Raw genomic sequence first — 21,329 nt, forward strand, 5'->3', positions numbered from 1 at the left:
AATGATATATATATATATATATATATATATATATATATATATACGTGAATAACACATTATCTTGCAAGAGGAAAGGGAATAAGACTCATAGATGACAATTTAGAAGGAAAAACAAGCCTATATTAATTCTCATAAATGATTACATGATGGTTGAGTTTCGGCCGAGTTTCAACAAAGTTTCGGAGTTTCAAGTACGGGTACAGCCTGAAACGTCGGGTTCTTAGAAGTTTCATGCAACATAGTATATATATATATAATAAATAAGTCACTTGGGGTTATTTTGGGTGGTTAAGTAGAATGGTTTTTGTTTTTATTATCTAAATCGTAACACCTCATCCCATATTTACCCGCTTTTACAAACTCACTAGGGTAAACATGAGCTGACTTACTATGCATGACCCAAATTCCAATATGTCTTTATGGAAATGGGGTCTAACTTACCAACTTGTCCAACGCTTACTATAACACTCAAGAACACCTCAACATGCCCTTAACAACTTGAATCCACTGGTGACATTTTCCCTGAGTCTAGGTCACTCCTTAACCTAGCTCACAGTCGAGTCGCACACACAAAAGACACTCTGTGTGGCTAGAGGCTTCCATTCGCACAAATGACCCATTCTCCCAGCAGCTGCAGCCGCATGGATGGCCCAACTTCAGTGCGACTGGGGCAGAGGATTCCTAGTTTCAAAGTTTTGCTCCATAAACTTAAGCCAACAACCAACCAATTGCCCAGATGCCCAAATCCTTCCATAACTTTGTCGTTAACCTGTACAAGTCTTCATGCACTATTCTTGGCTTTGTTTTTGCTCCAACTTGTCAAATACATGATAATCATTTAGACAAACACATTGTAAACATATTACCCGTAGGCCATGAATGCACATTCTACTTGTTGTTTCCTTGGTTCATCAAACAATCCTCAAGAAGGGATAATTCCCTCTCATACCAGTTGTAGCAAACACATATTATCCCAGGCATTCATATAATCATACAATAGCTTATCAAACCATGAATAAGATCCATAACAAGAGCACATCATATACCAAGAGTATACCATGCATGTAACCAACATTTAACTAGAATGAAGCCATGACAAACCAATCATAAAATCAACACAATAACCAATACATGTGCTCATAGATATCAATAAGAAATAACACATAATAACATATGCATAAAGCCAAGTCAGGGACTTCCATGTACCATCCAACCATAGATTAGGTTGAACCAAATCTTTCTTTCAACCAATCACCTCGTGCCATATTCCAAGCATGAATGTGGGATCACATGGGATAAACCAAAACAAAACCAACCAGGGCTTCCAGAGGCTAAACCACATCAACTCAAGCACATTGATTTCACATAAACTGGTCAAGAAATCACTAGAACCAAACAAGCTTGGATGCCTCAGACTTCTTCACCATACCTAAAGGATTTTTCCTATCTCCATCCATCCATCCATCAAGAGTTCCATGAGAAAGTCCATCTCCACCCTTGACCCTTGGGAATTTTCTTGAGACCGCCTCACTAAGATCTAAAATCTACCGGCCATATAAAGCTTAAACCAAAACAGGGAACCCACTACATCATGGTTATCTAGGAAATGGCAAGGCAATGTTGAAACCACTATCAATCAGGGAAATTCCCATGCCAATGACAACAAATATAAATAATAAACCAATGCATGCACCATGCATTTGAATCCCAACTTGCTAAATCACACATGCACAGTGTTAACTGCAAATCCACAACTATATTTTTTCCTTACTTGTAGTTGTCCAAACTTCCTTTTGTGTTCCCTTCCTTTCCTTTGCTTGTTCTCTCTCTTCTTGGAGTTCGATTTCTGAAACTAATTAAAAGCTGAGAAATTTTTTTTCCATTGTTTCTCAGGTGCCTTTTTATCATTGATGTTTGGTGTCTCTTCCTTTCCTTTCCTCTTTTCTTTCATTTTCCTTTATTTTCTCTCTAATTTCCCTTGCATGCATATTTGTGTCTCTTCATCTTCCTTTTCTCCTATTTTCCTTTATTCCTTGAATTAAATTGTCATTTAATGGCTTTTGTCTTTATCAATGCCTTTGCCAATTTCCATAGCCATTAATTAACCACAAGTGACCCCCAATGTGATGTTTTCTCTCATTTAACTTGGAATACGTGTCTCATGACCTTGGTTGATTTTTTCCTTTTTACATGGAAATATAAATCAGGGTTGTCACACAAATTCAAATCCCTACTATTGACATGATGAACTACAATGCCTTGATAAATATTGAACTGTAATGGCTTAGTGCCTATGAATTTTTTTGTATTGGGTTGGAGCCTTGTGAACTCTTAAGTGAGTATATATGTAACTAGCAACCTCACTCTAGCTCTTTGTTTGAGAAAGATGTGAATATATATGTGTGTGTGTGTGTGTGTGTGTATAGAGAATTTGTCATCATAGAAAATAATCTATGTTGGAAGGTGGAAAATGATCAAAACATACTAATTGGAAATGATCCAACCTCCATTGCTATCGTTTTCTTAATCATTTCATACCGACTTTAGCGAGCAAAAAATTGTTCACATTAATTAGGCTTTCGTTGGACCTTCTTGGTTATTTATTGTTGACCTTTAGCTAGAGGTGGAGGTTGTGGTAATTTGGAAACATTATGTGAGGGCCCTCAAATTCTCTAATATATTCTTGTTAGACAATGACGATCAACTCAAATGGACTAATAATCCACATGGGATATATGCACCAAAATTTGGTTATATATCCCAAATTCCAGATGTGGAAAATCCTCCATGGTGGGAGGAAATTATTTGGAAACTCAATTGTTCCCTTAAATCAATTTTTTTCATGTAGCTCATGCTAAAAAGAAAGAACCTAGCCTGAGACACTCTTCAAATGCGCTCCTTTCAAGGCCCTAATATCTGCATGCTTTTCAAATTGGAAGCATAAACTATCCTCCATTGTTTTATCAGTTGTTTGTTTGCAAAATAGGTCTGGATGGATGCAAAATGCTCTTTCCTACAAGCAAAGGATTGGGAAGAAGACAATATATCAAGTTGCCTAAAGCCTTGGATCTTTAGTTTGTTGCTTGATAATTTAAAGGGCCCGCCTTTGTGTATTAGTTGGGGCACTTGGCTCGAATGTAATGCTACTATCTTTGAAGATAAACCTCCTATATCTATTAAATTCTCCACCCAAAGCCTTTCTGTCTCGGGCATGTTCCCCTTCTTCAGCCACCCATCTTGAAATCCAAACAAACTTCCCATGGGCTTTTTTCGATGTTCCCACCGTAGGGCTTCCCAACTATTGGTGGAGCTGGGGGAGTACTTTGTATCTCACATTCCCATTCTCTCTCCTTTTTTGCCAACATTGGGCCGACCTCAAACAACATGGCTGAACTTTCTGCTCTTTACATAATAATCATTTTAGACATCTCAAAAAATGTTCGCGCCCTTCATATCTATGGAGACTCTCATGTGGTCATTCATTAGATGAACATGAAAGAAAATCTTCAAATCTTTACACTTTAGACGCTCATGGATAGAGATACAAAGTAGAGTTGCTCATTTCTCACTTCTCATATGATCTCATTTACAAGCATTGAAATGAGGCAGTAGAAAATCTCTCTAAAAACTGCTCGAATCTGGATCAGGACACATGCAAAGTCTCTGAAGATCAAGAAGGATACAAAACATTTTTTTTTACCCTTAGATCTTATTGAGATAGGCGTCACACCTTTTTGATACATTATTTTGAGACCCCAGATTTGTCCATCTTATTTTGAGCACTTCCTCCCCCCTACTTGGGAAGAGTTTTGTTATTGTTTCCTACAGTTCGTTTATACAAATTATGGACTTATCGTTTTTTTTGATATTCCTATCAGTGTTGTGCAAGGAGAAGTCAAAGTCCTATAAATAGATGATAAAACAAATTGTGGGGGCTCACTTTATGTGGGCAACCATTTTTGTTAATTATTTTAGTTTGAGGTGTTAGTTTAAAACAATTTTTTTGAGACATAGGTGCTTGTCACAAATAACATTGATAATTATTCTAACATTGAACTATAAAATGATTGGGAAAAAACCATAGAAATGCTTCAACATATACCAATGTAACCTCTTCATTTATACATAATAAAAGTTGCAAGCTATTTTTTCTCGAAAAAATATAATAAATTTAATTAAACTAAATATTATAATGATGATAATAAAATGGAAAAAAAATAACACCAAAATTTATCATTAATAAAAAAATACAAAATTATATAAAAACATAATTGTATAAAGCTTTTGAAAAAACTTGAATATTAATAGATTTCACAAAACATTTAAATCACAAAACCCCCCACACTATGTTATAAAGGGAAATTAAAAAATAACTCTAAATTTTGTTTGGATAATTAAAAAAAAAATGATAGAAAAAATATTTTATTAATTCAAGAAGAGAAAGTAGAGAAGTCAAAAGAGGAAAAGAGGAAGAAGGGGAAATAGATTGGGAACAAGAAAAGGAAAAAAACTAGAGCTAATACCAAAGGTTCACTCTAAATCTTTTAAATTTTATTGAAATATTGAAGAATGTTCCAAATCACTCCCCTCTTCTCACAATGGAAGCGAATTCTCATCAGGAATAGTGAACTCATGAGGTAGAAACGAATACTATTCTGGGGCAACGTGAATCAATGTTGAAATATTCCTTGATTTAAAGAGGGATTACCATTAATAAACAATAATTATGCCTTACTTTTGTATAATTAATTTGTAAGAATCTATTCTTATACTTAAGGATTAAGCACAAATAATCATTATAGGAAAATTTACCTTCTCTCTTCTTGCAATTTGAAGAGAGGAGGAAGAAACTACAAGATTCTTAACAACACTGTCAAGCTCAACAACACTCTCAAGCTCATTTTTACCTACACAACAACTTTTCACAATAAAAATTCTCCCAATTTCAATTAAATATAAAACTTTATTACTTAATACATTAAAAACAACCTTTATTACTTCATAAAAATTCATAATCCAAATTATTTGAAACAATGTACCTTACTTTGTCATACACATGATTGTTCAAAAGTTTATAGTATAGGAGAACATGATTCACTACAAAATCATTATCCAAAAGATTTGAAAGTATGCAAGGTACATGATTGTTTAAAAGATTTATAGTATAAGAGATCATGATAGTATTAATAACTAGCATACCGAAAAAGCAAGAGAAAGGGAAAGTCAAACTAAATTAGGGTGGTTATGGTGTTTGAATATTGTGGTATTTTGTTTATGGATGGAAAATCTGTTAGGCCCCTATACTACTAGTGTAACCCCTTATTGTTATTAGTACAACCCCCTTATTATATTGTTGTACCCATGTAGTCCCCATATTGTTAATATTGTGCCCCATAGAAGCTCACTATTGTTATTATTGTGCCCTTACATTATTATTGTTATGTCGGCTCTGATTATGTTATGACCCCTTAGACTCCTATATATAGAAAGGAGGTCTTGTCATTTGTATCATCCAAGAATTGTTCATTTGTGTAATGTAAAGGAGGTTGCCCCCTCGAAGAGGCTAATTTCTAAGGCGTTCATCTATCTTTTTGTGAGCTGGTTCCATAACATTTGATATCAGAGCTTTGGATTCTAGGGTTTTGTTGCTCCAAACAGGTCATCATGGAATTTTCGCTATAACTTGTTTTCTGCGACGTTTCAGATGCGAAAAAAAAAACCATTTGAGATGAACGTGCACTAAACCTCAGGTACGAATATCAAAGTTTTTCTCGCTATATTTTCGGAGATATGATATGAGGAACTTAGGGTTTTTTCAAGCTCCAGAATTTTAACTAAAACAGATCATCGTGGGATTTTCGCTATAATGCTTTCGCTACAAAGTTTCGGAAGCAAAAACAGAAACCCATTTGAGAAGAAATCGGTATGAACCTTGGCTCTGAATTTCAGATCCTGTCTTACTACAGTTTCAGAGATATAGTCTGAGGAAGTTAGGGTTTCTACAGACCCCAAAATTACATTCCAAATATATCACCTTGGGAAAACCATCATAACTATCTCTTTGAGCATCAGATTGAAATTTTGTAAGAAGTTACAGAAAGAGGACGGACTGTATTTTCTTTTATGTATTTTTCAAATCCAAAGGTCAAAATAGTGGCACGTGGCACTTCATACAAGTTCGCTCTTCTAAAAAGGTATATAATCAGGTCATCTTGGGAGATTGTGCATAACTCTTTCTTGGAGAATCCAAATTTGATCAAACTGGTAGCATTGGAAAGAGGACACAGAGGGCTACTTCAGGTCACAATTTCAGAACTGGAAGAGTTGAAATTACAGATTTATATTCGTTTCAAGATTTATCTCCTAAAATCAAGAAAAGGTGATATGAGGAAGTTTGATGGCAAGGATCTGGTAAATTGGATAGGACAAATGGAACAATACTTTGATCTACATGAGGTGAAACTGTTACAAAAGTTACGTATTGCATCTTCATATTTAGAATCGAATCAATTTGTATGGTATAAATGGCTTTGTTCTCGTAAACTACTTGTTACGTGGTCAATTTTCACAGAGGAAATGATAGCACATTATGGGAGTACAAAGAGAAACACCTTCTTTAGCCAATTGATAAATCTCAAACAAAAGTGTTCAATGGCAGAGCACATTGAGGACATTCAACAATTGAATATAGGGGTGATCTGAAAATGGGGTGCTAAAGGCTTCTTGTCAAGCTTACAAGAACCTCTCCCACTTCCAAAGCTTAAATATTCCCAAGATATTATGATTAACCAATTGCGGAATTAATAATGTGCTTGAAAATAGTTGTATGCTTATGTTTGTCTTTAAACTGTTTATATGCCTTAAGTTTATTTGCTTGAACTGATATAGAACATATAATAGCAAATAAAGCATCAAATACAGTGCAGCAACAAGCAATCACACATAGAAACAATATAATATGGATTTCACCCAAAACTCTTGGGCTACATCTCCTTGAGCTCTAGTCAACTCGACTAGGCTCTCTAGGATTATGGAAAATTCCTTTTACAAGCTTCACGCTCAACTCCAATGGTTTACACTGAACACAATGGGCTTAGAACACCATCTTATCCCTGGCTCTGAAGCTCTCCGACTTTCCGGCTTTGGCTCTGGCTCTGGCTCTTGGCTCTAGCTCTAGCTCTGGCTCTGGCTTTGGCTCTTGGCTCTAGCTCGTGGTTCTAACTCTGGCTCTGGTTGTGGCTCTAGCTCTGGCTCTGGCTTTGGCTTCTCTGAACTCTCTCTCTCTCAACCTCTGCGTGCCTCTATAGTCTGCCTGACCTCCAAGCGACTCTTAGCAACCTCCAGCGACCTTTCTTAGTCCTCTAGCTCCCTTGGCAACCTTTAGCTACCTTCAACATTTGTGCTCTCTATGTTTCTATCATGCATCAGTTACAATCCTCCATAATTGAAGAACCTGATTATTTCCTCACAAGAATCCGTTTACAAATGGAAAAGAACAGGTGGGCAGGAATACTGGGTCATTTCGCCTTCCTCTGGCCGTGTAAGCTAAATAACGGAAATATACAGGAAACACACGCAAAACACATCATGGGCCTTTCGCCCGGACTTCAAATATTATGGAATCAGCCCTATAAACCTATCATGTTCGTCCAAATATCGCTTATCACTATCGCATAAGTGGGAGGTCTAAAAACCTCAATACACAGGAATACATAGAAATCCTGAATTCCCAGACTTCAAATATTATGAAATCCGGTCTATAATCCCTTTTGGGTTTGCCTTTGGTTGCCATATCGCATCGTATCGTCACATGGCCAAATGGCCAAAAACCCATTTATATGGGAAATACATTGAAAATCTGAATTTACGGATTTCAAATATTATGGAATCGCGCTTATAAATTCCATTGTGTCGGCTCTTTATCGCAAGTCACTTATCGACATATCGCAGTGTGTCGGCCCTTTGTATCTGGGGTTCGCTGATTGCCGATCACCGATATCACTGATCGATATCGGCCCCATCGCTATATCGTAATCGGCATATCACATTGGTAACAGCCCAGGGGTTCTTTCCTTTGGTCATGCCAATCGCCGATCCGCCGATCAAATCCTGACCATTGATCTACGACCGCTAATCCAACGGCTGATAGTCCATTTTGGGCACGTAACTTACATGGGGATTAACCGCCCGAAAAAGCGGTTTCCTCTCTCCTTCGCCATGCCACGCGTCAGTCAATGTATGGAATCAGGCGGAGCCCGTCCAATATCGCTTACTGCTTGAGGCCCGCCCGAAAAAGCGGTTTCTTCTCTCCTTTGCCATGCCACGCGTCAGTCAATGTATGGAATTAGGTGGAGCCCGTCCAATATCACTTACTGCTTGAGGCCCGCCCGAAATACCGCTTACTACCCCTTCCTTTCAGAACTCAAAAGGTTTTCCTGTTTAATTTATAAATCCGTCGGGTCCGCCGAAGGCCTTTGCGCATGTTTTAAGTCCTTTCCCTTTTTTTATTGTGATGCGATGAAGAATGCGATGCGATGGGTTCTAAGGGTTTTTATGTTTTAAAACACATTTTCCCTTAAGTCCCATTTATATAAGAATTTTCCTCCTTTTCAAATGACAAAGACAAAATTGATTTTGCGATAACTTATTCATCCGAAGTCCATTTTAGCCCATTCAAGTTGCAGTAGATTCAAAATGAAAATATCTATGCAATGGTGTAATGACCCCGGTAACTTGTAATTCTGAAATACTTACTGTGGTAAGAAACTGTATGAGTGGTTACTCATTATTTTTGAATGACACTATTAATGAGGAAGTTGTTATATTAGATTATTTTTACATGTGTATGTTCTTGAAATGCTGGCAGCCTCCTGGTGGAGGATTTTCTATTTTAAGAAGATCAGTTAGAAAACTGAATAAACTGCTTCTCACCCAAGGAAAAGTCCTGGGAAGGAAAACCTCTGGGCTGTTGAGGAACAGACAGAGAGAAGATTTCCAGTGAGGAGAGCAGATAGAGAAAAGGGGGTTAAGTCTGGTAGAGACCAGATAACCCAGCACAGTAGTGCATGTGTCTTGTTGAGGGCTGCAGGCCTGCAAGACGGCTCGGGGGGAGAATCCAGCGGAAACTGGATCTCAAGGTTGGGAGGATAAGATCAAAAACGTTGCAGGTGACCTCTGAAATTAAGTACATCGATAGCGGGAATACCCAGGTATGCATTCTCTAATCTAGTTATTGAATAAAGAACAGGTATTGAGGTGTACCGACAGGACATAGAACTTGTATTACTTTCCTTTAGTTACTGTGTTATGGTAACCAGGTTAATGCATACATATTTAGAGATGTTTGTAAATGAAAATGTGTGACTGTGGTCACCTCTGTAAAACTGTATTAACAACTAAGGGTTGTACAGTTACATTGCGCTCAGAATAGAGTCAAATCTTAGAGCTGTTGAGGCGGTATGGAAGACCGCATCAAAATATCAGTGAGGAAAAACCAGAGAACAAAGTAAAACAGAACCCTTAAGAATGAAATGACATCGAGCTGAATGGTCTGGAAATGCTTGGTATAAACCGAGTTAGATAAACACAGTCAACTAGCGCGGAACTAGCGCTGTGCATAAACAATAACGTTATATAAGCCAATGATATGGTATGAGAACTAAACTGTGTAGAACAATTTATTAAATTAACACTGTATAAACTAGACAGAATGGTATAATCGAAATGCTGTATACACGAAGCATTAAAGCATGAACAAAATGCTGTATAAGCAGGAAATATCATATAAAAATCAATACTGTATAAGTGAAGATATTATTACGGAAACAGTGCTGTAAAGAGAAGTATTGTGCAGTTAATAACACGGTGCAAGCCAAGCCATGTTAACAGACCCGGATGAGGGTTTACATCCTATGTAACAGACCTGAAAAGTAGCTAAGCATAACGAAACAAGCAGCCAAATACATAATTCCAAGATAAGGTCAACAATACGAAAATGCGACCTGAATATTAAACATGTAGTAACCCTGGCATTCAAGGGTCAATGTAAATGACTGTTCGCGGAGAGGCAGACACTACGCTCATATACCGAGCGCAGGACTACCTCAATATCGCTTTTAAATACATATGAAATGGAAACAGTCTTGCATGAACCGAACACATGTGAAACCATCGAGATTATACCATAATAATGCATACTGTAGTAAACCCATAAAGTTCTATGAATCTATTGAGTAAACAGGAAGATGAGCATACAGTAGAACACACTGAATATAAATCTTTCCATATGAACCGGCAATATAAGAACAAAATGACCATTTAGGAACATTGATAGATTCTGTGAATCGAAAGCAAGTATCCATTAAAAAACTGAGAAACGTTATCATAGCCGTGAGAAGTCCAGGCATGGGAGACAGCGGTAAACCGCAAAATGATGCAACCATTATAAAGTAACTGAGCTTCATATAACTGTTAATAGCTCGAGAGAGCTTCCAAAATATACAGACAATGACCCTTTAAAGTCTGAAACCCTAGCTCAAATCAAATGTACAGAAATATAAGAAGATGGCGTGGAAGCCATGAGCAGTACCTAACTAAACCCTAAGGGCTCACGCGGGACAGGCCCGGCATGGAGAGGCCGCCTGTATAAGCGCAACCAGGGTTTGAAACAAGGTAATCGGACCTGAGACAGGTAAGCAGAAACCATAAGCCATGTCTCAGCCAGAAGTCGTCGCATACAACATCACATTAAGCCATTAACCAAGGAAAGGCCAGTACACGGGGTAGGCATACCTGTAAGTTTCGCTAATCGCCAAATCCTCCTGCACGCTGTAGGAAAAGCTGTGGATGGCAAACTGACCTGTACATAACCCACATGGTGAACATTCGGACACAGTTAGAATATGCAGAGGGTTACAAAGAATACCAAAAACGTAACTGAGAGCTGACTGTAAATATGAATACCAGATTGACAACAGAAGCATCCTTTACCTGAACAGCAAGGTAGGAACCGGGAGGTTGCAGAGAAGTCTGTCGAAGTGATGGAGGAGCTCGGCTGCAGCGGTGGAGTGCAAATGAACCCAGTCCGACGAACCCGGTGACTATATATCGATTGCCAAACCCTAAATAAATCTGAGCCGTTCGATGAGGTTGAGAGATCTCCATCGTTGGTTTAGGCGGGAGCACCTGGCGCGAAACCCAGTGTGGGTCAACCCTCCGCAAGGCACATGACTTCACGTGAAGTTGAGCCATCTGGCCACGGAAAAGGGTGAGCTGGGTTCCCACTTACTCACCACCTGGCACTTAACACGTATAACGAGCCGGGTATGACAGCAAGACTTCCCAAACACATTAATGATACCCAAACATTAGCAAGGCGGTAAGTCCATGTTCCATGGGCATGGGTATTAGTTAAGGTTTTACATAAACAGTGATAAGCGTATATAAATGTAGGTATATGCGTAAAGGTCTGGCGAAGACTATAGGTAATTGTTTAACTTATTTAGTTAGGGAGAGTGGGTTAATGAATTGACCCCCCACCTTACACAATTTTTTTAATTATGCATTTTAAGTTAATGAGGTCGTGACAATGTGGTATCAGAGCCAGAGGTTTCAAAACTGTGGCCTCTGGAGCAGCAAAACCCAGTTGAAAAAAATATATATATATTTTCATTACACAGTGCTTACCTGAGGAAGTAATAAATTCAGCTAAATTGATTTCCTTGTTTATCAATTAGGAAATTGACACAGAAAACGACAATCTGCTAGCAGTCAACAAGTAAGATGGAGGAAATGCAGGGAGCAGGCAGCGTCCCTCAGGAAAATCCAGAGCTGTGGATACAGCTTGGTGCTGAGACACGCAGTACCAATCTGGCGATATTGCAGACTGTTCAAGAACTGAAAAGTGAGATGGCGCGTCTGCGAGAAGACAACGCGCGATTAACAGTGGAGCAAGAAAGAATATTAAAGAGTCTGTCAGATAAACAAAATCCACCACTAGCCAATCCCAGTGCGGAACAGCAAAGGGGAACTGAAGAGCGGGATTACGCACCTGAGATTTCAGAGGAGAAGGAAGACCATTCTGACAATGTACTAGAGCAGCAGACCTCAAAGAGACAGAAAATGGAATTACAGGGAGAATTCCGGAAAATCAAACCTCCACTTTTCGATGGAGAGCAGGAAGAAGCGGCAGAGGCTTGGTTAATAAACATTAACAAGTATTTCCAACTGTATGAATATGATCAAAATCTGAAGGCGCGGCTGGCCATTTTCCAGCTACAGGGTAAAGCAACCTTGTGGTGGGAAGAGATTAAAATTGTAAAAGGAGTGAGTGAGCAGAACATCACTTGGGAAAAGTTCCAGAAATACTTTAAGGAGAGATATCTAACCGAGCGTTTTTATGATGAGAAGGCACGGGAATTCCATGATTTACGACTGGGACAACAGTCCATGGATGAATTCATTAACCGCTTCACTTCCCTGCTTCGCTATGTGCCATATATCAAAGAAGAAAAGGCCAAAGTGCAGAGATTTGTGAGCAGCCTACCAGCCTATATAAGGGAACGAATAGAGTTTGACAATCCCCGAACCATGGACGAGGCAATTCGTAAGGCAAGAATTTGTTACCAGCAGAATAAACAGAAAGGAGATATTTCAAGCAAAAAATGGAATGACAGAAAAAGCAACAGAGTTGCTGGTAATAACAAAGGAAGTCGTGGAAATGGTGGTAAGAGTGCTGGAAAGGGGCAGTTTAACAGGAATACAACTAAGGGTACCTTCCGGGCCAAGCCAAGTGAAAGCAGAGTTAGTGAACCGCCTGCCAGATCAGAGATTGAAGGAACCAGACCTCCAGTCCAGTGTTGGGGATGTGGAGGACCGCATTATGTTAAAAACTGCCCGCAGCGTAAAGGAGTCGACCAAATATCTCAGATCCACGAAGCCTCAACCGTTGGGGATGTGGCACGCAGCGTACCAAGAATTAACGCAGCCTTGGAGGACCGGCAAGCGGAATACCAACCGACTATGGTGGAGTTTGAAGGTAAGATTTCAAACCTTTCTATAGCTGTTCTTATTGATCCAGGAGCTACCTTAAGTTATGTTAGCCCAAAAGTAGTGGAACATTGTAAGCTATCTTCGGAAAGGTTCAAAAACCCATGGTTGGTACAGTTAGCTACGGGTGCCAAGAGACGGGTTCTAGCTAAAATTAATAACTGTTCCTTAAGCATAGCTGGACAGCCAATAACAGCAGACCTGAATGTACTTCCATTAGGATCTTATGACATCCTGATTGGTATGGATTGGCTGGAAAAGCATTGGTCCCTAGTAAACTGCAAAACCAAAACCATTTATTACAAGGATGATTTGGGGCAGCAACAAGAATTGCAGGGGATTAAACACCCTGTCCAGATTCGGCCTATCACTGCTTCTCAGTTAGCTAAGTGCCTTAGAAAGAAATGTCAGATCTACGCCATTCAAGTTGGTTATGCAAACCAGAAAGATAAGATGTCTGCATTAGGCAATATCCCGGTGGTGCAGGAATTCGTAGATGTTTTTCCTGAAGAGGTACCAGGGCTGCCCCCAAAGAGGGACATAGACTTTACTATAGAGTTAATACCGGGAGCAGCACCAGTATCACGGGCACCATACCGAATGAGCGTACCAGAGTTAACAGAGTTGAAGATGCAACTACAAGAGCTGTTGGATAAACAGTACATACGTCCCAGTGTATCACCATGGGGAGCTCCAGTATTATTTGTGAAAAAGAAAGATGGCACCCTACGTATGTGTATAGACTATCGACAGCTGAATAAGCTCACGGTCAAAAACAAGTATCCCTTACCCAGGATAGATGAACTCTTTGATCAAGTGAAAGGGGCAAAAGTATTTTCCAAGATCGATCTGCGATCTGGTTATCATCAGATCAGGATTAAAGATGAGGACATCGCTAAAACCGCCTTCAGGACACGCTATGGGCACTACGAATTTGTAGTGCTACCTTTCGGTTTGACCAATGCACCTGCCACCTTCATGTGTATGATGAACAACGTGTTCCACCGATTTTTGGACAAGTTTGTGCTGATATTTATAGATGATATTCTGATATATTCTCGTTCTCAAGAGGAACACGAAGAACACCTGAGGATGGTGTTACAAACTCTTCGAGAACACCAGCTATACGCTAAGTTCAGTAAATGTGATTTCTTCAAGGAGGAAATCCAGTATTTGGGCCACGTGATCACTAAAGAAGGAATTGCAGTAGACCCTGAGAAAATAAAAACTATTATGGAATGGCCCATACCCAAAGATGTTGCTGATATCAGATCTTTTATGGGGTTAGCTGGCTATTACCGGAGGTTTGTGGAAGGCTTTTCTAGGATAGCCTATCCTATCACCTCATTGCAGAAAAAGGGGAAGATATTTAGGTGGACATCAGAATGTCAGCAGAGCTTTGACCGATTGAAGCATTTACTCACCACTGCGCCCATCCTGAGTATAGCTGATCCTAATAAGGATTATGTGGTGTGCACCGATGCAAGCAAGGAGGGTGTGGGAGGAGTATTAATGCAGGAAGGAAAAGTAATAGCCTATGAATCAAGGAAGCTAAAGGAGCATGAGCAGAGATACTCTGCTTATGATCTGGAATTAACAGCTGTTATTCATGCGCTGAAAATGTGGAGACATTACCTCCTAGGGAGGAAATTCCTGTTGTTAACTGATCATCACAGTTTGACACATTATTTCAGCCAACCTACCTTGAATGCAAGACAAGGCCGTTGGGCAGATTTCCTAAGTGGGTTTGATTTCGAAATAAAGCATTTAAAGGGCAAAGAAAACCGAGTGGCTGATGCGCTAAGTCGAAAGATTCATTGTTTATGTGAACTATCAGTCAGCAAGTGGCGGAATTCGCTGGTTGAACAAATAAGAACAGCAGCAAGTCGCGATTCTGAATACCAGCACTTAAAACAGCAGGTACAGCAAGCTGTTAAGGAAAGATTACAGCAAGGATATACACTAGATAGCGATGGAATGCTGTGTTTCAATAAGAAATTATATGTACCTGATTCAAATGACCTTAAAAGGCTGATTTTAGATGAGTTCCATATCAGCCACTACACTGGCCACCCAGGGTACCAAAAGATGGTCACGGCACTCAAGAAGGAGTATTATTGGCCAGGAATGAAGAAACAGGTAGTTGAGTACCTGGCGCGGTGTTTAGAATGCCAGCAAATTAAGGCAGAACATCAGCATCCAGCCGGACTGCTACAGCCTTTGCCTATTCCGGAGTGGAAATGGGAAACCATTTCCATGGATTTCATAACTGGGTTGCCACGAACAAAGAAGGGTAATGACTCTATCATGGTAGTGGTTGACAAATTGAGTAAGGCAGCACACTTTATACCTGTGCAGTCCACTTACAAGGCGGTACAAATTGCTCACCTCTTTATGCAAAATGTGTTCCGATTGCATGGGCTGCCAAAGGTAATTATATCGGACCGAGATGTGAAATTCACTTCCACTTTTTGGAGGACACTGTTTGCTGAGTTGGGTACTCAGCTGAACTTTAGCACGGCCTACCACCCGCAGACCGACGGTCAAACTGAGCGAGTTAATCAAGTGTTGGAAGACATGTTGAGGGCGTATGTGATGCTGAAACCAGGCCAATGGGAAGAGTTTTTACATCTGGTCGAATTTGCATATAACAATGGTTATCACACTTCAACCCAGCTAAGTCCTTTTGAAGTCCTGTATGGACGAAAGTGCCGCACACCCTCAAGTTGGGGTGGACCTGAAGACAAGCTGAGTTTGGGTCCAGAAATGCTTAAAGACATGGAGGATATGGTGAAAAGAGTGCGTGCAAACTTAAAGGCTGCACAAGACAGACAGAAAAGCTTTGCGGACAGGAAAAGAAGATTCACAGAGTATAAGGTGGGTGACCATGTGTTTGTGAGGATTCAAACCAGAAGGAGCACACTGCAGTGGAGTGGGTGCGCCAAACTGGCACCTCGATATTTTGGACCTTTTCAGATCTTGGCTAGAGTGGGGCCAGTGGCCTACCAACTCGCCTTGCCAAGTCATATTAGGATTCACAATGTGTTTCATGTTTCTGTCCTAAAGAAATATGTATATGACCCTAAACATGTTATCCGATGGCAAGATGTGCGGGTAAGAATTAATCCGGTTGTTTTGATTATGCAGCTATACTCAATAGGAAACTGATTAAAGGTATGGTTGTCTGCAGGTCGAACCGGAAGGCGAGGTCCTGGTCGAACCACAGAGCATTCTCGACCGGAGAGAAGTGCGGCTGCGGAAACGGGTTATTACCCAAGTTAAAGTGCTGTGGCAGCACTATGGGCCTGAGGAGGCTACATGGGAGGACGAGGAACTCATTAGAAAAGCTTATCCAAATTTATTTAATGGGGATAGACATCGGGACGATGTCCAATCCCAGGGGGGGGAGATGTAATGACCCCGGTAACTTGTAATTCTGAAATACTTACTGTGGTAAGAAACTGTATGAGTGGTTACTCATTATTTTTGAATGACACTATTAATGAGGAAGTTGTTATATTAGATTATTTTTACATGTGTATGTTCTTGAAATGCTGGCAGCCTCCTGGTGGAGGATTTTCTATTTTAAGAAGATCAGTTAGAAAACTGAATAAACTGCTTCTCACCCAAGGAAAAGTCCTGGGAAGGAAAACCTCTGGGCTGTTGAGGAACAGACAGAGAGAAGATTTCCAGTGAGGAGAGCAGATAGAGAAAAGGGGGTTAAGTCTGGTAGAGACCAGATAACCCAGCACAGTAGTGCATGTGTCTTGTTGAGGGCTGCAGGCCTGCAAGACGGCTCGGGGGGAGAATCCAGCGGAAACTGGATCTCAAGGTTGGGAGGATAAGAGCAAAAACGTTGCAGGTGACCTCTGAAAGTAAGGACATCGATAGCGGGAATACCCAGGTATGCATTCTCTAATCTAGTTATTGAATAAAGAACAGGTATTGAGGTGTACCGACAGGACATAGAACTTGTATTACTTTCCTTTAGTTACTGTGTTATGGTAACCAGGTTAATGCATACAGATTTAGAGATGTTTGTAAATGAAAATGTGTGACTGTGGTCACCTCTGTAAAACTGTATTAACAACTAAGGGTTGTACAGTTACATTGCGCTCAGAATAGAGTCAAATCTTAGAGCTGTTGAGGTGGTATGGAAGACCGCATCAAAATATCAGTGAGGAAAAACCAGAGAACAAAGTAAAACAGAACCCTTAAGAATGAAATGACATCGAGCTGAATGGTCTGGAAATGCTTGGTATAAACCGAGTTAGATAAACACAATCAACTAGCGTGGAACTAGCGCTGTGCATAAACAATAACGTTATATAAGCCAATGATATGGTATGAGAACTAAACTGTGTAGAATAATTTATTAAATTAACACTGTATAAACTAGACAGAATGGTATAATCGAAATGCTGTATACAAGAAGCATTAAAGCATGAACAAAATGTTGTATAAGCAGGAATTATCATATAAAAATCAATATTGTATAAGTGAAGATATTATTACGGAAATAGTGCTGTAAAGAGAAGTATTGTGCAGTTAATAACACGGTGCAAGCCAAGCCATGTTAACAGACCCGGATGAGGGTTTACATCCTATGTAACAGACCTGAAAAGTAGCTAAGCATAACGAAACAAGCAGCCAAATACATAATTCCAAGATAAGGTCAACAATACGAAAATGCGACCTGAATATTAAACATGTAGTAACCCTGGCATTCAAGGGTCAATGTAATTGACTATTCGCGAAGAGGCAGACACTACGCTCATATACTGAGCGCAGGACTACCTCAATATCGCTTTTAAATACATATGAAATGGAAACAGTCTTGCATGAACCGAACGCATGTGAAACCATCGAGATTATACCATAATAATGCATACTGTAGTAAACCCATAAAGTTCTATGAATCTATTGAGTAAACAGGAAGATGAGCATACAGTAGAACACACTGAATATAAATCTTTCCATATGAACCGGCAATATAAGAACAAAATGACCATTTAGGAACATTGATAGATTCTGTGAATCGAAAGCAAGTATCCATTAAAAAACTGAGAAACGTTATCATAGCCGTGAGAAGTCCAGGCATGGGAGACAGCGGTAAACCGCAAAATGATGCAACCATTATAAAGTAACTGAGCTTCTTATAACTGTAAATAGCTCGAGAGAGCTTCCAAAATACATAGACAATGACCCTTTAAAGTCTGAAACCCTAGCTCAAATCAAATGTACAGAAATATAAGAAGATGGCGTGGAAGCCATGAGCAGTACCTAACTAAACCCTAAGGGCTCACGCGGGATAGGCCCGGCATGGAGAGGCCGCCTGTATAAGCGCAACCAGGGTTTGAAACAAGGTAATCGGACCTGAGACAGGTAAGCAGAAACCATAAGCCATGTCTCAGCCAGAAGTCGTCGCATACAACATCACATTAAGCCATTAACCAAGGAAAGGCCAGTACACAGGGTAGGCATACCTGTAAGTTTCGCTAATCGCCAAATCCTCCTGCACACTGTAGGAAAGGCTGTGGATGGAAAACTGACCTATACATAACCCACATGGTGAACATTCGGACACAGTTAGAATATGTAGAGGGTTACAAAGAATACCAAAAACGTAACTGAGAGCTGACTGTAAATATGAATACCAGATTGACAACAGAAGCATCCTTTACCTGAATAGCAAGGTAGGAACCGGGAGGTTGCAGAGAAGTCTGTCGAAGGGATGGAGGAGCTCGGCTGCAGCGGTGGAGTGCAAATGAACCCAGTCCGACGAACCCGGTGACTATATATCGATTGCCAAACCCTAAATAAATCTGAGCCGTTCGATGAGGTTGAGAGATCTCCATCGTTGGTTTAGGCGGGAGCACCTGGCGCGAAACCCAGTGTGGGTCAACCCTCCGCAAGGCACATGACTTCACGTGAAGTTGAGCCATCTGGCCACGGAAAAGGGTGAGCTGGGTTCCCACTTACTCACCACCTGGCACTTAACACATATAACGAGCCGGGTATGACAACAAGACTTCCCAAACACATTAATGATACCCAAACATTAGCAAGGCGGTAAGTCCATGTTCCATGGGCATGGGTATTAGTTAAGGTTTTACATAAACAGTGATAAGCGTATATAAATGTAGGTATATGCGTAAAGGTCTGGCGAAGACTATAGGTAATTGTTTAACTTATTTAGTTAGGGAGAGTGGGTTAATGAATTGACCCCCCACCTTACACAATTTTTTTTTAATTATGCATTTTAAGTTAATGAGGTCGTGACAAATGGGCTATTTCCAAGAGAATCCTTGGGATTTAATTTTCCTCTGTGAGAAACACTTTAGACTTAGAAGTCTATCTTAGATCCATTTTGGATCACACCTTCCCATTAAAAGAACTTTTGGTCTCCAAAAGGCTGACATACTGATCTGAACAGTAAATGAGAGTAACAACACCCTCTTCTTTCAACCTCCATACATTTGCCTTGCATAATACCTTTGAACCAAATCCTTTGACCACTCTCCTTCCTAGATGTGCTGGTCCTCCTGGGAAGAACTGGTTTCCTCCTTGACTTCATGCAGAACTCCTTCTGAGATGGTCACAGAAGGTAGTTTGAAATTGTCTTCCTTGATCATTGATCCAAGGTGGCTCAAACCAATGTGAAGTGACATCTGCTTCACAAAACTTTCATTTGTACCTGTTTGAAAAGCTGTCAGCAACATCTGTTAACAACAACAAAAATATAGACAACAATTGGATGGCTTAACCTCCTGCTTCAACAAAAGAAACAGATTTCACATCTTATGAACACCTCCATGTCTTACATCTACATACAAATGATGGACTAGATAACAAGGCCACAAAACATGCCTTTAAAACAAATGACCCTTCAAGTCAAGCATGTAGAAAAAGACCATTAGGAATCTTTTTCAAAAGATGAACCACTTCATCATCATCTGCATCTTGGAGACCAAGTTAACTTTTCCCAAGTCCACATTACATGCATGTTACAACAAAGTAATAAACCCTTCAAGTTAATCACACACACATGTTTAAAAACAAGGAAATCATCAACATCCCTGTGTTCATGCACATCATCGTCATGCATGCATTTCATCTTTCAACTTTCGCTTAAGCACACTGTACTTTCGAAGCTGAAATGAAATATAATGTTGCAACAACAAAGTGAGTCTCCTACTCAACCTTTTTCCATTCACCATCTTGGTAAAATCCTGCAACTTGCATTCCATTAACAAAGAAATGCAAATAGATGCATCAATAGACATGCAATCTTAATTGGATAAGAACTCTAACCATTTCTTACCAACCCATTTCAAAGGTCTTTCCTTTGTCTGCACATCAGCATCAACATGTGAATCATCCTGAAACACATCATCCATGGAAACTTCCTTTCCATTTCTGCCATCTTCTCTTTCCACCTTCTTCAGCTTTTGTGGAAGCATTGTTGGATTCAGAGTCCAACACTTTTCAGCAAGATGCCCTTGCTTATGGCAGTAAGTGCAACACATGTGCATCCTCTTGACAGCATGATTTGCCTTGTCCAATGGACCTTTGGCTTCTTGCTTCCTTTCCTTCAAAAGTTTCCTGCATGTGGCTATCCTCTTCCAACATCTAGAAACATTATGGTTATCCAAACCACAAAAGGAACATGCAATTCTTTTCCCATATCTATGTGGAAATTTATCATGCTTTGCAAAATCAAAAGGAAGATGATTAGAACCAGATTTATACCTTTTTCTTTCACCTTTATTGCCTTCATGAGGAGGTGAAGCAAATGAAGAAGTGGCTCCCTTTGGAACACCATCAATCTCTTCAAGGCTATTAGAGTTTCTACAACTCTCTGGTTCAAGTGTGTGATTCTGAACACCTGCATCCTGCAAATGATGTTTCAAGATTTTGCATTCCTCCTGAATACAATCTTCACACTCTTGAGGTAGAGGATTTGAAATGAAACTCCTTCTTGGAACTGTTTCAATGGCTTTCATGGCAACTTTGGAACTCTCTCCAGAAGCTTGTCCATAACCAAGACCCAAATACTTAGGCCTTTCCTCAACCATTATTGGCTCAACAATACCTTGTGCATGTTTACCCAAGCCTTTTCCTTCATAGCCCATCATTGACATTAGCTTGGAACCTATGCCTCTGCTATGTTTTTCAAAAGAACCAATATAAGCATTCTTAGAAGAATTTGAAGACAAACTGGAATGGTTTACCTCTTCTTCAAGCTGATACTTGACTAAGGCTTCTTTGGCAACAAAGAG

The 21,329-nt window shown here is 39.9% G+C and overlaps 1 protein-coding gene across 1 annotated transcript; it reads right to left on the bottom strand.

Moving 5' to 3' along the window:
* Positions 1-10,299: 10,299 nt before the first annotated feature.
* LOC149159562 (uncharacterized) lies at positions 10,300-11,527 on the bottom strand. Its single transcript, XM_089433511.1, has 3 exons — positions 10,990-11,527; positions 10,792-10,858; positions 10,300-10,681 (listed from the first exon to the last, which is right to left on the bottom strand). Exons 1-3 carry the CDS (start codon positions 11,248-11,250, stop codon positions 10,608-10,610), a joined length of 402 nt encoding a protein of 133 aa, XP_089289637.1. The 5' UTR covers positions 11,251-11,527; the 3' UTR covers positions 10,300-10,607.
* Between the last annotated feature and the right edge of the window lie 9,802 nt (positions 11,528-21,329).

The sequence above is a fragment of the Pinus tabuliformis genome, chromosome 5_2, assembly GCF_031772625.1.
Source record: "Pinus tabuliformis cultivar Carrire ecotype Pingquan chromosome 5_2, CPIR1, whole genome shotgun sequence".
NCBI lineage: Eukaryota > Viridiplantae > Streptophyta > Pinopsida > Pinales > Pinaceae > Pinus > Pinus tabuliformis.

Bases quoted from the DNA above. Each gene is read 5' to 3' on its own strand.
- LOC149159562 (XM_089433511.1), bottom strand. From the start codon at position 11,250: ATGGCTCAACTTCACGTGAAGTCATGTGCCTTGCGGAGGGTTGACCCA. The intron at 10,859-10,989 runs GTAAAGGATGCT...GGTTATGTACAG, and splicing joins GTTCCTACCTTGCTGTTCAG to GTCAGTTTGCCATCCACAGC. The intron at 10,682-10,791 runs GTATGCCTACCC...TACCTGTCTCAG, and splicing joins GCGATTAGCGAAACTTACAG to GTCCGATTACCTTGTTTCAA.